The 17,257-nt window shown below is 36.7% G+C and overlaps 1 protein-coding gene across 1 annotated transcript; it reads left to right on the top strand.

Annotated features, from left to right (window-relative positions):
• Positions 1 to 11,816: 11,816 nt before the first annotated feature.
• Positions 11,817 to 12,185, top strand: LOC137943711 (auxin-responsive protein SAUR67-like). The gene has a single exon (XM_068789150.1). The coding sequence runs from the start codon at positions 11,817 to 11,819 to the stop codon at positions 12,183 to 12,185; it is 369 nt and encodes a 122-aa protein (XP_068645251.1).
• Positions 12,186 to 17,257: the final 5,072 nt, after the last annotated feature.

Here is a 17,257-nt window from a genome sequence, read left to right as displayed (position 1 = left end):
ATAGGAAATTCAATGGATTGTATGAAATTTTCCATTCTAACTATCAAGCCTAGGTGCAAAATAGGGATCAAGACCCTCTTGCAACATAATGTCTTTATGAGATGCCATAAAATCAATTGAATGAAATCCAATGTAATTTTAGATTTCAAATGATTAAGGCCTAATCTAATACCAATTGTTGGCCCAGGTAGCACCTCAAGGGGAGAGGAGGAATTGAGATACAAAATAAAAAATAAAAAAATATTTTGGTGCAATTAAAACTACAAATATAGACAAAAATAAAAACACATGCATACAACCACTAGAAGGCAAAAAATTTATAATGAATATTCTCTAAATAAGAATGGAGATAGAGCTTGTTCATCCACTTAGACCACAAGGAAGGTGGAGTAGTCAAATTCGGAAATGGACAATGCCACATCAAAGGGAATGGAACTAATGCTCTTATACCAAGTAAATTTCTAGGTTTCATGTCTTTTAAGGATCTAACTGATGCAACAAAGGTGAGAAGCGAAGAAGGAGCACAATTGAGAGGAAGGAGAAGCGAGACGAAGAAAAGTTAGGGTTTACTACAAGAAAATTGACATTTCTGGACGAAATTTTGAGCCAAGAAACCTCTTTTTTTTCATGGAGAATTGTCTCTCCGATTATAGATATTTTTTTACAAAAAGAAATTGTGTCAATAATAATAAACCATTTCTTAGTGATATTTATTTTTTGCGAATTAATTTTAATTAATTTTTAAAATGTAGTTCTTGGTGAAATAATGTTTTGAGAAATATTTTTAGTTAATTTTAATAATTATATATAAAATATTACTATAGATAATACTTGTATAATATATTTATATGTTTGTCTAGTAATTGGGTTTAAAATTTAAGAGCTCCAGTAATATAATTTTACATAGTTTTTTCTTATTCAAGGAAGAAATCACATGTGGGTGCTCTTTGTTGATTTGTAATATGCTGGTGTTACTTAGTCATTAAAATAGTACTGATTTTGATTTTTTAATTGATTACCATTACTAGAATTTTTTCTAAAATTTCAAACCCTGAGTGAGAGTATTTTCATGAATTAAAGAGGGGAATGAACGAAGTATGAGGGACAGATGGGAGTCTTAAATTTTTTTACTTACCCTCCTTTGCTCTAGGGTCTTATGATTTGAGTCTCTTGCTTTCAATATTTCTAGAAAAAAACCATGTTGTCCGCAACTGAGATCGGTAGGGTTGAAGATAAGGACAGAACAAAGGATAATTTCCATCAATGGCAACTGGCACCGACCCAACTCGTAGATAATATTGTGATGGAATATGATAATAGGACGGAGAATTTTTATCAACCATTCCTTTTTGCAAACTCCTGTCTTTAATACGACTAGTCTTGTTCTGCAGTAAAGACAGCGGCATGAACAAAGCAGGGGACCAACTATGGCCCAACCTCCTCTCCTCTCCATTCTTTTTTGCAAACTCCTGTCTTTAATTGAGCTGATAAGTTAAGACTAGTTGTGTTCTGCTTTAAAGACAGCGGCATGAACAAAACAGCGAACCAACAATGGCCCAACCTGCTCTCCTCTCCAGACTCTCTCGTAGCATGACCAGCACGTGGCTTTGCAAACCGGGTGAGCCGACATGATTAAAGACCCTGTTTTTAGTTTCTTTATATGTCTTCAATCAGCAATATCTCACCCTTTGGACTCTCAGATCATTCTAACTCTTTCCTCTCAGAGCTCTTTGTTGTTGCATTCATTTTTACCAGGCAAACGTACGTGCTTCAAGGAAAGAAAAGAAACAAAGAAGACGAAGAAGAGCTTCTGAAAAGAGAGAGATCGTCAGGAAGAAGATGGTCTCGCGAGCAAGAAGTTTGACACATGAAGGGAATAAAATGTTCCCTCTTTTTTGCTATTTTATTTAGAAAATATCACTTACAACCAAACAAGGCCAACTACCTTACAGCTATAAAATCCTTCTGCTACTTTAACTCTAATAACAGTCTCAAAATATAATACAATCACTTGTTGATTGACAGACGACCAAGAGAAGAAACCTGGTGATCCAAAAACTTGCCAGTAGTACGTGAAGTTCACCTTTACACCACTCCCATCCTTGGTCAATTTTAGTCTCTCCTCCATGGGTGTGCGTATGGGGTTGCATGTGAACATCTGAAAGTATGCAAGAGTTTCATTAACATATTTTTATTGTGAAATGAAGCTCCCCATCTAATTCCTTCACCTCAAATTCAAAAAATAAGAAGTGATGCCCATATATGTCATCCTCCCAAAATCTATCAATCAACACCTAATTGTTTCCAGTAAAGATGAGATCATGCATATATACGCAAACAAGTAATAAACTACTATCTTTCTTTGTCTTCACACATAAAGAATACTCATGAAGCATCTCACTAAACCATTCTGCAAAAAAACACATTTCAATTTGGGAGTTACCACGCTTTATGCCCTTCCTTGAGCCCATAAAGTGGCTTCTTTAATATGTAAACCTTGTGTTCTTGATCAACCTTGACATAGCTATCAGGGTGATTCACATATACCTCTGCCAGAAAGCCATTGTAAAATGTGGATTGGACATCTATTTCCAATCTTCTTGTTGTATACCTTCACCACTAAGTCTTCCTTGAGCTGGTTAACATTGTTGTTCGACTTGTACTTAGTCTTGTTCATCTACTTGTCACCAATACGGTTATTCCCAATTGGAAGAGTGGTCAACTTCCACATGCCATTCATCTCTATGGCAGCAATCTCTTTATTCATTGGATGAATCCACTCTTCATCATTGACTTCTTGGAAGGTCTATGGATCATAGTATCCAAGCAAAGCATAGTTGATGATTTCCTCATCAACGTGGTCAATATTTAAATAATAACTCATTCTTGGAACATGGTTTGAAGATATGTTTCTCAGGTTCGCTAAAAGACACCAACATGTGTAGAGGTGTCATGGCTAGTAAATATAGAATTGTAATTATGCAAGTTACTGTATGTCCTGTTCTGTCATTTCCTTTTGAGTCATGCAACTTTAAGGGTATTATAGTCATTGTAAACACCTTCCCACAACTATAAGTAAGGCCTCAAGGTATGAAGTAGAGCATTAAAGTCTCTTCCTTTTGGCTCAAATTTATCCTTACACCTCTCTCTTTTCCTCTTCTTTCTCTCCCTTGTTTTCTTCTCTCCTCTCTTCTAAGAGTTAGAGTTCTTCTCTTCTCTCTTCCCTTTGAGATATTTTGTGTTTATGTGTTAGCCCTAAAAATCAAAATGGTATCAGAGTAGGCAAAGATCTGACATGGAAAAGAAGAAGAAGGTGGAGAGGAAAAGAAGGAAGAGGAAGAAAAAAGAGGAGTTTCTCATTTTTCATTTAGTTCTCTTTCAAAAAACAATATTTTCATTGGAATTTTCACTCTTTTACTGTATATTTCATATATAATTTTTTTTCAATGGGAAATTTCTTTGATTCTAGTTTTCAACTCAAAATAATCATTGAAGTCAAAATTTTCTAACAAGAGAAATCAAAATTATAAGCATCAAATGTCAAGTAGCAAAAAAGTTATGAGTAGAAGCAGAAAGCCTTAATTTTCTTAAAGATTTGTACCAACATGACTAAGAATTTATATTGAAAATATGTCTCAAAAGAAATCTATGTGAGTCTACTTCTAATCCCAATAAATTGTTTCTCAATCTTATCTTTCTAGAGAGAGATAACCACATTGGAAGAATCAAAGGTCATGCTAGTAACCTCATGCATGTGAGAATCTGAAGCTCACTTTTCATCAACATACACAATTAAAGTTGTTACTTTTCCTTCTTTGTGTTTTATAAACAAAGTATGATTTGAGTTACTTTGCTTATAGCCGAACTCCATTGTAGTCGAGAATCTCCCAAACCATGCTCTAGGTGATTGTTTAAGCTCGTACAACGACTTCTTCAATTTACAGACTTCACCTTGACACAAAGAGCCACTTTTAATTCTGGGTGGTAGCTCCATGTAAACTTCTTCTTCTAAGTCTCCATTGAGAAAGGCTTTTTTAACATCAAATTGTTGCAGAGGCCAGTCTCGATTTGCTGCTATAGATATAAGAATGTGAATTGTGTTGATCTTAGCTACTGGTGCAAAAGTATCCTGATAGTCTATCCCATACCTTTGCGTATATCCCTGTGCAACTAGTCGAGCTTTATATTTTTCAATACTTCCATCCGGTTTGAGTTTCACCATGAACACCCATCAACATCCAATTGTCTTCACTCCTTTAGACTGTGAAACAAGTTCTCACGTGCCATTCTTTTTTAGAGCTTCCATCTCTTCATTCATCACCTTTTTCCATTTTGGATCAGCTAATGCATCCTGCATATTACTAGGAATAGAAACCCTAGATAATTGATCAACAGTAACTGCATACAATTTAGTCAACCTATGGGAGAACAAATAGTTGTTGATTGAGTATTTGGTCTTGGCTTCAAGATCAAGTTCATACTGTTTCTTTGGAGCTCCCCTATTGAATATTTGTAGATATCTAGGAGTTATATTTTCTGTAGGAACACATGTTTCAATAGATTCATCAAACATAGGATTATTTTTTACTTGAGGAGGAACATTCTGGGTTGATTCTTCAGTTGATGGTGCAGACGGAGGCAACTCTGAGGATTCTTCAAGAGCAATTAATGATTCACTCTCGGCTTCATGGTTGGGAGCATAGTCTTGTTGCACATCATGACGACCTGGTTGGTTAAAAAATTCATTCACCGCTTCTAACTCAGCACCTCCACTATTCTCTTGTTGATTAAACAATTTGTTCACCGCTTCTAGCTCAATAAATTTAGCCCCTCCCCTATTCTCTTCACTTGAGCTCTCCCCTTGAAGAGAATTCCAAAAGACTTCTCCTGAGTAATAAGGTTTTAATTCATGGAAAGAGACATCTAGAGTTACATAGAGCTTTCGGGTGTGTGGATCATAATACCATATCCTTTTTGAAAATCAGAATAGCCAACAAAAACACATCGTTTGGCACATTGATCAAGTTTATTTCGCAAAACTTTTGGGATATGAACATATACAGTACACCAAAAAACCCGAGGTTCAAGATTCAGAAGATGGGCAATGGAAATTAGGGAGAGTAATTTTTTTGTTGAAGAGTGTGAAAGTCTATAACTCAAGAAGGTGTTCGATTGATAAGGTAGACAGCAGATTTGACAGCTTCACCCCAATAAAATTTAGGCATGTTCATGCCAAAGAGAGAGGCACGCACTACTTCCAAAAGTTGTCTATTTTTCCTCTCTACAATCCATTTTTTTGGGGAGTATAGGTGCATGAGGTATGATGACAAATTCCATGATTGTTCAAAAAATTACCAAGAGAAGCATCGACAAACTTAGTACCATTGTCAGATTACAAAACACGAATCTGCTTCTAGTACTGAGTGTGTACCATTTGGTGAAATTTATGAAAAGATAGACATATATCACTCTTTTGTATAAGTAGGGATACCCAAGTCATTCTAGTGCATTCATCAATAAATGTCACAAAATACCGAGCTCGAGAAATAGAGGGAACCTTTACAGGACCCCAAACATCAGAATGAATAACCTTAAAAGGTTTAGAACTCTTATTCAAACTCGGTAAATAAGAGATACAGTGGCACTTAGCTAGTTCACAAGTGTCGCAATGAAAATCCAAATTATTCAAACCTGAAAAGAGTTGTGGTCACAATTTCTTAAGATAACCAAAGGAAAGATGACCGAGTCTTCTGTGCCATAACCATATAGTTGCTTGAGCACTTTATTGACTACTAGCTTGATGTGCCTGATTGATTTTCGATCCCCCATTCTTTGTTAACTCCAAATAATAGAGTTTTCCCCGGCTAACACCATAACCAAGAATCTTTTGGGTTAGAATATCCTGAAAGACACAAAAGGAGGGCGAAAAAGTTAAAATACAAGCAAGAGTTGATGTAATTTGGCTAACAAACAATAGATTGTATTCAAGAGATGGAACAACAAGGACAATATCTAATGTAAGATTATTTGACAAGATAACTGATCCTTCCTCAATAATAGGAGAGGTACTATCATTGGCGGTGGAAATAACAGATTGAGGAGAAGGTAGGACTTATTGTAACTGATTGGAATCCCTTGTCATGTGATCGGATGCACCTATATCAATAATCCAATTTCTATTCTTAGAATATGTAGAGAATACTGATGCTTTACCGATAATACCTGGATGGGCAACATTTTCCGTAGGCAACAGCTTTTCCCCAATATTTTTTCGAGGTTTTTTTGAGAAGTCCCACCATTTTGGATAACCAATAATCTCGTAACAACGTTGTTGCGAATCAACTTTTTCCCCGCAGTGAGTGCATACTCAGTTGCTGGCTTTTGTAGAGATTTGACAATAGCTCCCCATTGCCTGTCTCTGGGTTGATTCGATTTTTTCTCGTCCGGTCTAGAAATTCGGTTTGATCCAGTTTGGTTCAGTTTGGTCTGGTCCGATTCCGGTCCGGTTCAGTTCGATCTGGTCTTGTTTGGGCCCGTCTGGTTGTGCTCTGCTTCGGTTTGGTCTGGTCCGATTCTGGGTCCGATCCGGTTCGATTCTGGTCCGGTACGATTGTGATCCAGTTCTGGTTCGGCACTGGGTTGACACGCAGATAAATAAAGGAATAGTAGTTCCTAAGTTAAAAAAAAAAATTCACCTTTCTTCTTCAACGACGGCGGCGTCGACTTCCTTCAGCACAGTGGTCGACAGCGACAACGGGGCCAGTGGTGCTGTCATTGGTGGTCATCGGCAATCGTCAACGACGAGGTTTCGGTGGGACCGTCGGCAGTCGCAGAGGAAAAAATTAGAGGTTGTTGGGTTCCTCCGGTGACAGCAGTGATCCGTTCCGACGATGACACAGTTTGCTAGAAGGTCGAGCAGTGGCTTGGCATCGGCAACTTTCGGAGCTTTTGCCGGTCTTCTGTGACAACAATTCTATTCACGGTGACAGCAAAGGAAGCTCTTCCTCTTCATCGGGCTGGTAATGCGCCGAAAAGCCGAGCTGGGATTCGGCGGCAGTTCGACAACAATTTGGTGGGTTCCAGCGGAGTTTGGGTGGCAGAATTCGGTGGTGTTATGCGACGACTGGAGCAAAAGATATAAAACATACACTTTCTTCTTCATTCACGGTGATAGCAAAGCAGACTTGCTCTGCTTTTTTTTTCCTCTCCTCCGACGACAAAGTTGTTGCTCTGGTCTTCGGCTATACGACAACTTCTTTGTCCACGACGATGGCAGAAAACTTCTCCCACTCTGATACCATGTTAAATCGAGACACAGACATATGAAAATGAGACACAAAATTGTTTCAAAGAATGCTTTTCGACAATGTATTCTTTTCTATTTAGAAGGCAATTTATAATACATTACATGTTGATTTTAGGATCAATTTAGATCCAAAAATCATGGAATAAAAACACAGGATCAAGGAAACAATCTGTTTCCTATAATCATGCTAATCAATTTACATACAATTCATTACAGGCTTGCAAACAAATACAACCACTTGTTGATTCACAGACGACCAAGAGAAGAAACCTGGTGATTCACAAACTTGCCAGTAGTATGTGGAGTTCACCTTTGCACACTCCCATCCTTGGTCAATTTTAGTCTCTCCTCCAAGGGTGTGCGTATGGGGTTGCATGTGAACATCTGAAAGTATGCAAGAGTTTCATTAACATATTTTATGGTGAAATGAAGCTCCCCATTTGATTCCTTCACCTCAAATCCCAAAAATAAGAAGTGTCATCCTCCCAAAATCTATCAATCAACACCTAATTGTTTTCTGTAAAGATGAGATCATGCATATATACGCAAACATGTAATAAACTACTATCTTTCTTTGTCTTCACACATAAAGAATACTCATGAAGCATCTCACTAAACCATTCTGCAAAAAAACACATTTCAATTTGGGAGTTACCATGCTTTATGCCGTTCCTTGAGCCCTTAAAAGTGTCTTCTTTAATATGTAAACCTTGTGTTCTTGATCAACCTTGACATAGCTATCATGGTGATCCGCATACACCTCCGCCAGAAAGCCATTACAAAATGTGGATTGGACCTCTATTTCCAATCTTCTCGTTGTATCCCTTCACCACTAAGTCTTCCTTGAGCGGGTTAACATTGTCATTCGACTTGTACTTAGTCTTGTACACCTACTTGTCACCAATTGGGTTATTCCAAATTGGAAGACTGGTCAACTTCCACATGCCATTCTTCTCTATGGCAGCAATCTCTTTATTCATTGGATAAATCCACCCTTCATCATTAACTTCTTGTAAAAAGGTCTATGGATCATAGTATGCAAGCAAAGCATAGTTGATGATTTCCTCATCATCAAGGTCAATATTTAAATAATAACTCATTCTTGTAACATGGTTTGAAGAGATGTTTTTCAGGTTTGCTAAAAGACATCAACATGTGTAGAGGTGTCATGGCTAGTAAATAAGAAGAATCTCCATAGAAAAAATATAGAATTGTAATTATGCAAGTTACTGTATGTCTTGTTCTGTCTTTTCCTTTTGAGTCATGTAACTTTAAGGGCATTATAGTCATTGTAAACACCTTCCCACAACTATAAGTAACACCTCAAGGCATGGAGTAGAGCATTAAAGTCTCTTCCTGTAAGCTCAAATTTGTCCTTGCACTTATCTCTTTTCCTCTTATTTCTCTCCCTTGTTTTCTTCTCTCCTCTCTTCCAAGAGCTAGAGTTCTTCTCTTCTCTCTTCCCTTTGAGACATTTTGTGTCTATGTGTTATCCCTAAAAATCAAAAATGGTATTAGAGTAGGCAAAGATCTGACATTGAAGAGAAGAAGAAGACAGAGAAGAAAACAAGGAAGAAGAAGAAAAAAAAGAGGAATTTCTCGTTTGCCATTTAGTCTTCTTTCAAAAAAAAATTATTTCATTGGATTTTCACTCTCTTACTGTAAATTTCATATATAAAATTTTCGACCATTGGAAATATCTTCGATTCTAGTTTTCCACTCAAAATAATCATTGAAGTCAGATTTTCCTAACAAGAGAAATCAAAATTTGAAGCAACAAAGGTCAAGTTGCAAAACATTTATGAGTAGAACCAGAAAGCCTTAATTTTCTTAAAGATTTGTACCAACATGACTAAGAATTTATATAGAAAATATATATCAAAATAAATCAATGTGAGTCTACTTCATATCCCAATAAACCATTTCTCAATCTAATATTTTTAGAGAGAGATAACCACATTGGAAGAATCAAAGATCATGTTGGTAACCTTATGCATGTGAGAATCCGAACCTAAGCCCATTTTTTTATTCACTTTTTAGTTTCTAATATTGGTTAAGTTTCCTATTTGTTTTCAAACTCTAGTGAAGATTTTACCAACTTGAGTATTTTTGCTTTCTTTCTTCTTTTATGTGATCTTACATTACATTAGTGTGATCATATTAAAGAGTCTGGAGTATATCAGATTCTTTATTTCAAAATAAGTATATATAAAGACAAAAAAATATATTTTTATGGAAGGTATCAAAGTCTAGATTTATAAGGAGAAAACTTAATGTCAATCTGATCTATATTTAAGCAGATATTCACATTGGAGTCAGAAAGGTCAAGCTATAGAATAAAGACAATCAGGTCATAAAAAATTTAAGAACGAAGATTTATATGTCAAATTAAGAATCATTCTAAACCTCCTTGAGTGTAGTTTCTTGAGAAATAAAAAATTTGTGATTTTGAGTTATTTTTTTAGAGATATTAATATCAGAAGTACTAAATATCAGTTCAACTGAAAATCTCTCATTTTTCCCATTTTCTCTCCTACTATCTCTCCACACATTGGCATTAATTGGGTTTCCTTTTCTCCTAGAATCCTAGTTTTTTAGCCAAATTTCTCTTCTAATCACAGAGCTTTGATCGGAATTAATCTCTCCATGATGTGCTCGTTCGAGTTATGCAAAAAATTTCTACTTCGATGTTGTTTTCAAGTTTGCATTTTTGTTACTTGGTTGTGTATCTTACGCATCGTCAACTCCAAAAATTGTGGTCAGCTACAAAAAAATTATAATTGGTTGTGAATTAATGAGCAAAGAATGGGAGAACTTTAAGACACTCAAGACCAAAACCCAAGAGAGAGAGCCAAAGCAAGGGGACACAATTTTTTTATGTATTGAATGAATAAATGTAGAATTACAAGGGTTTATATAGGTTTAAAAAAACACTTAATTGAGAAATAAAATATCAAGGATGTCCTCTATCTACATGCCATCTAGGTGATTGGTCATGCCTGGATAGGCTATTCGATCATGTTTTATAACTTTTGCCTATAATAATCTGGTTGATCGATCATGCCCAACGGGGTATATTGATTACGCTTTAGAAACTTGCCTATCTTAAAATTGGTTGATTGATTATTATACAGATGGTTTCTACCAAGGTATGATTGATCATGCCATAAAGAGGTTGATTGATCATGCTGATTTGTAGTTTAAACCATAAAATTCAAAGCATGACTAAAGCCAAAAAGTATTGATTCAAAGGTTCCAAAACATTTATATGCATTGGTAAAACACGGTTTTAGAAATAATTTCTTGTTCTAATGCTATAATGAAAGTTTGTGCTTGAGAATCAAAATTTGGTTGGCTATCTAGTTACGTAGCTAGAGTTCATGATTTTTCTAATGATTGCATGGACTCTAATCTTCAAATCTTCAATTTTCTTCTTTATGTAATTTCTTTAGCAATAATCTTCAATAAATGTTTACTTCAGGTCTTCACTAACTTGATTGATCATTCTTTTGTCATGAGATTTTGCCATAGGCCTCATAATATTTGTGTGTGAAAGGCATGTGTTTAAAATAAACTAATAACACCATTAGTAGCACAATTTTAAGTTATCTATTTCTTTATTATCAAAATAATGGAGATCAATACGATTTTACATTGGTTAAAATGTCCTTATGCACCTACTAATTTAAAGTCTACTAATAAAAATATAAATTAAAAATACCCCCTAATACAAGAAATTAAATGTTAAGACATATAACTGATAGTGTAACACTTGTGGTTGATTTCTAAGATATATAAATGTATCAGAAAAAATCCCACATCTAAAAATAAATTGGGATTTTACTCGCTTACAAAATAAGGCAATATTAGATCTCATAGAGACATGTTTTGTCAGGTAAATCAAAAAACATACCACCATTGACGCATGGTGTTTGTCTCCCTCAACTTTGGTGATTGTACGGTTGGTGTGAAGAGGAGTCCTCTGGAAGTAGACGAAGGATGTGTTCTATCATTGGCACCGGGCCAATTTGCAGACAATATGTGATGGGATAAGAATTTAACCATTCCTTTTGTAGGTTCATGTATTTAATTTAGTGGAGGAGTTAGGCAGGTCATTTCCTGCAGTAGAAGCAGCTATATTAAAGACCTAGCTATCCAGATTGCAGCCGATGTCAACCGTCTGTTATTTTATATATTCAGTGGATTGAGTGGAGTTAGGCTGGTCAGCAGTCAAGCCGGCGGACAAGAAAAAAGCAGCGATAACCAACTATGGCCCAACCTGCTCTCACCTCTAGGCCCTATTGTGGTATGACAGGCACATGGGATTGCATCCCAGCTGACACGGCAAGAGTACAGAGACCCAGCAGATAACGAACTACGGTTGCTTTAGATATATATATATATATATCACCTTCTCCGGCTTTTCATTCATCAATACACAACGCATTGGAATCCCAGATCGGTCTCTCTTTCCTCCGGGAGATCTTTCTGCAACTCTTCACTCGCGGCAATGATGAGCCCCAAGAAGTTGGTGAAGAAACTGGCTACGACGAGGACCAGATCCGTCGCTGAGAAAGGTCATTTTGTTGCATACACAACAGATTGTGAACGCTTCGTCCTTCCCTTGACATTCCTCTGCAATCCCATTTTACAAGCTTTGTTGGCGGTCTCCGAAGAAGAATACGGACTGCCGGGAAATGGGCCAATTATGCTGCCATGTGATGGTGCCTCCATGGAATACTTAATCTCGTTGACGCAGAGATCGCTGAGTGAAGATTTACAGAAGGCTTTGCTCGTCTCAATAACCACAGATGGGTGCTTAACATCTTCCTTGGTCCAACAAGAACTAATCCAGCATATCTCCGTCTTTAGTTGTTAGTGAAATTTTTACCATGCGCTTTGTAAGACTTGGCAACAAATGTAAATATTAGAGCAATTTTGGTTCGATACGATTTTGCCTATATCACTTTCATGCCTTGAAATGTTGACAACTACTGAGTCATTCATGGTGATCGATTTTCTACAGCTTTTTTAATAATTGTAAGAAAGCCCCAACACTCATTCATGGAGGTGGATAGGTTGGCTATCAATAAAAATGTCTTTGGGACAAGAAAATTCTAACAAATGTTTTGGTTGACGAACGTCGGTTTGTGTAGGGTATAGACCATGTGATCATTAATTAGTGATCCATGTTGGAGCATAGGTCGCCTCCATCCAAGCAATGCTTGAGATAACAGAAAGTTGGAACTTCATATTTTCGCTTAGAAAATGCAAACAGAATGACACAAATATTTGCGTTTTTTATCACATGTGTTACACGTAGTAGTTGCCTAAAAATTGAGGCAAACCATTATTTCCCTGCAACTATTGTGAAGAAACAAGCACAAGACATGTTAGACATCCTTTTCCATGCAAAGAAGGGCGTCCAAATCCATGTAAAAATATGAGAAAAAAATGATTTTATTGAGAAGGCCCTCTAAGAGAGAGGCACCTACGTCGTGCTCTACAAACCTATGAGAAAAACTGATTTTATTGATCATCATTGAACGGTCACATTAAAATTTTTGAAGGCATTTGTGATGCCTTAGCAGGCATCCAATGTGCAGTTTCTAAAGAAGACAAGGCCTTTTTGTTAGCAGTTATTGTTTTTACAAGGATAACCCTTAAGGTAGGCATTGTGAAACCTCCATCTTTTGATGGAAAAATATGTATTTATGAACAACAGATCTGGTCTAACAGAGCGCTTATGACTCTTCCATCGAGGAGCATCTGAATAGATGAGACGATATTCTGCTTCGGGAATTTGATTGTCATGACTGGAGGTAAGCATTCTTTCATGCTTCCGTTTAATTCTATTTCATGAATTTCATAATGTTGTATAAATTCATATTTAGGCTTAGATTTGGTATCAGAGTGATACCTCTAGCCTGCCTTCAATTCCATTATTAAAGGTTGAGTGAGTTCTTACGCTTATTGGAATGGCACTGAAAGCCTGTCCGCAGTGCTACATGCGCCGTCATCGAATTATCGACTGAACCACAGTCCATCACTTCCCGATTATCTGCTACATTTTTTGCATCTGAATCAGTGGCCACCCATTTGACCTTGTTGGCTTCTCGACACTATTTGCAGCCAAGAGGCAACTACGTAGGAACATAGGGAGCTCGACAATTGGTGCACCGTGTCGAGACTGGCATTATGTGTGTTGTTGTTTAAGTGGAGTGATGGCCGGTGAGGGGTGAACTGTCGAGGATTATGACGCCCATTTGGTATCGGTGCGCGGAGTGATGGGTGGCACGGGATGTGCTGACATCCTACCTTGGAGGTAGATGACATGCGGGATACGCAACAACAAGAAATCTTCCTATGGGTAGTAAGAAACGTGGCCAGGAATGACCTGCCGAAGGCGCTCGAAGAGGAGAGCCTGAGCTCCGGCATCCCCATCATCACCATCCCACGGTGAGGAGACCAGACCACAGATGCCAAGTTCCTTGTCATCATCTCGGTATGTTCTCAGTGGAGTGATGGCTGGGGTGGAGTGCACTGGCAAGGATTACGATGTCGTCCGACATCAAAGTGGAGACGGGGGATGGCAAGGGCACTCCCTCTCTACACATGCCTGGAGGTTGAAGATGACCTCCAGAGCGTAGAAAAAAAAATCAAAATCATATTGTAACCCGATTTAATTTCTGAGTCGGATCGGACGGGTTGAGTAGGCCTAACTCACCCGTTCCTACACGTCCCTCTTGGACGTCTAGGCCTTCCTTCGTCATGTGGGCTTGAGCCTATCTTCCAACACCAATACCTTGAGGTGGCTAAATCACAGCTTTGTCCTTCCACTGCACTTCCATCATTTGATAATATAAGTGCCACATTGCTTTGAATCCTAGACCCCTCTACCATTGCTCAGGTTGAAATATTCTCAGCTTTGTACTCTAGTAACAAAGTTACAACTTCAACCAATAGAGGCCGCGGTGAGAACTCTAAAGGAGGTAATGAGAGAGGTGGTAAAGCTGGTTCCAGCTCCTCGAGGACTAACACATAGCTTATGCACTTATTGTGGAGGATTCAATCATCTAATTGATACTTGTAAAAAACTTGATGGTAAGCCGGATTGGACTATCGCTAATCAGATCTTGGTAAATAATACTGAAAATAATGAACAGAAATCCAAGTCACAGAAAGGAAAGAAGACAATCTCAGATGATGACTTTGAGCTATTTCAGAGGGTGAAAACTTTGATGACACCTACATCCTGTTCCTCCTCCACTATTGTTGCTGCTATTACTATCTTAGGTATGATTTTTGCTTCTTCCTCCTCTTCAGGTAATAAAAGTCTTTTACAATCTTTGTCTCCATGTTTACGAGATAAATATTTTACCATAGTAGATGGATCTCAAACCAAGGTCTTTGGGATGGGCTCCTCCTCTGCTAGTCCTACTCTTCAGCTTCATGATGTTTTATTTGTTCCTCAACTTTTGTTAAATTTATTGTCTGTAAGCCAGTTAACCAAGAAGTTTAATCACTCTATCACTTTTTCTCCATCTTCTTGTGTTTTTCAAGATTTGGGGACGAAATAGGTGATTGGTGGAGGCGTCAACTTGTTTCAAGTTACAGTGGCTTTTATTTCTTAGCCAGATGCATGACAATGACACAACAAATTAGGGCATCCATCATTGTCATCATTTCAACACTTGTTTCCTTCTTTAAAGTCTATTTTCCGCTTAAATTGAGAGGTGAGTGAATTAAACAAACACCAATGAACTGCTTATTCTCCTCAAGCTGAAGTTAAAGGTGTTGCTCTTTGTTCATTGGTCCATTTTGATATATGGGGACCATTGAGTATTTCAAATGTTTATCACGTTAAGTACTTTTTTACTTTTATTGATGATTTTATTAGAGTAACATAGTTGTTTCTATTTAATTATAGATCTGAAATTTTGTGCATATTTAAATCCTTGAATGCCATGGTCTCGACTCAATTTAGTCACAAATTATAAGTACTTCCCTCTGATAATGCCAAGGAATATATGTTGGGCGAATTTCATACAATTTTGTATGGATAATGGCATTTTTCATCAAACCTTGTATGCCTACATTCCTCAACATAAGGGAGGATAAGGATGCCGGCTCAAATTTTTATTATTATTTTTATTTCAAAGGAGGATATGGATTTACCTAGTAGCAACAATAATTATTCGTTATCCATTTCATTAAAATTATTACTCTCAAATGTCTTATCTCTATCGAAGAGGATTTCTCCAAAAAATCATGAGCATCTACACTTTTCAATGTCTGCATTATCTCAAAATTTAGTGCACAGAGAGTGAGACAATATTTTGAGTTTCTATAAATGTTTGATTGGAATTTTTCTATAAATCCTTTGCATATTTACAAGAAGAAAAAGAATCTACCATCTCATTACTTAAGGAACTAGGCAATAGTGCCATGACCTTTCCATTGTCATCTACCTTTGCAATGTCTGATTCATTCCAATGAAAGACTAGTTTAGGTGTAGTTTTTCCTTTTATATTTTGAAATGGGAAGAAGGGTCTATTTATGATTGCATCCCAAAATTTATACCCAATGGATTGTGAGAAAATTTTCATCCTAAATTTCCACCATTGGTATTATGAACTATAAAATATGGGTGTAGAATTGAGATTGTGACCCTCATGGAAGATAATGTCTACTTGAGATGTCATGAAATCAATTGTGTTATAATTTGGAAAATCTTAACACAACTATTTCAAGCCTTCTCTGACATTAATTGTTAGCCTAGTTGGTGTCTCGAGGGGGCGGTGAATTGAATCTAAAACTAAAATTTCAAGTGCTTTGAGTGCAATTAAAAGTAAATAAAGAAGAAAAAATGAAAGCACATGCACACAACTACAAAAAGGAAATTTTTTTTGTCCTTGATGTTATTCTGGTGGCAATCACTACACCAAGAACCCTTACTAGATAGAAATTCTATATTTTTCTCTAATAAAAAAAAGTTATAAAAGAGATTTTGGCTCTATTTAAGGCAAGTGTATAACCCAATTACTTTATCCCAATCTCTCCTAAGGAGTTCTTCTTTCAAATAGATTCCGGCTCCACTTTTTGTTTCCTTCTAGATTGAAGGTTCTAGAAAGCTTCTAGAAAGAAACTAGAAACACAAAAATAAAGTAGAAACTTGCACCTTCTTTTGGAGACATAGTAACTTCTAGTGCAAGGAAGTATATGGATCTTAAAGAAACAAGGACTGCCAAGAAAATGCATAAAAAATTGAAAGATTTGGCAAGATCGATGTTTTCCCTCATTTGGCTAAAAAATATATATCAAAAGCTTTGGTATTAATATAAATGCTCATTCAATGCAATATAAGGATAAGATTGGGTCCCTATTTATGAGTTTCTTGACTGAACTAGTCATTTTAGATTATTGTATGAAAAACTTACACAAGAAGGTTAATACATCATACATTTTTATTGATTAAACAGTCCCCCACAATGACTAAATTGTTTTAGTTCCTATGGTGTTATGATTGATTATATCATCGATCAACAAATTTTAAAATATTTTTCAAAGAGAAGATGATCGATCTTGCTTTATATAATTGATCTACCATGCTTTAGATACTTGCCTAGAAGGATTCTTGATGATTTACCAATCTTATAAAGGATGATTGATCCAGTTGTATAACATCAGCCTAGCAGCATTCTACATGATTGATCATGCCCATAAGGTTTCATCAATAAAGCATTATAAGCCCTTCCTCTCATGACACTATATGATTGATCATGCCAAAAAGGTTGATTGATCATGTTTTATGCTAAAGGTCTATTGCATTCTGGATGATTAATCATGCAGCTTAGTGAACGATGGATCATGCATCTCGCAAGTGTATACCACTAAGTTCTAAGCATGATATAAGCTATAACTAAAAGATTTAGTGGCCCTAAAACATTT

This window comes from Aristolochia californica, unplaced genomic scaffold (genome assembly GCF_029961685.1).
Source record: "Aristolochia californica isolate CCGP_79_NKW_82.1479 unplaced genomic scaffold, dmAriCali1.0.hap1 SCAF_11, whole genome shotgun sequence".
NCBI lineage: Eukaryota > Viridiplantae > Streptophyta > Magnoliopsida > Piperales > Aristolochiaceae > Aristolochia > Aristolochia californica.
The sequence above is the reverse complement of the archived record's forward strand: the minus strand, read 5'-3'. Positions and strand labels throughout refer to the sequence as shown.

What these genes read in the sequence shown, in the direction of transcription:
- LOC137943711 (XM_068789150.1), top strand. Translation starts at nt 11,817, where the DNA reads ATGATGAGCCCCAAGAAGTTGGTGAAGAAACTGGCTACGACGAGGACC.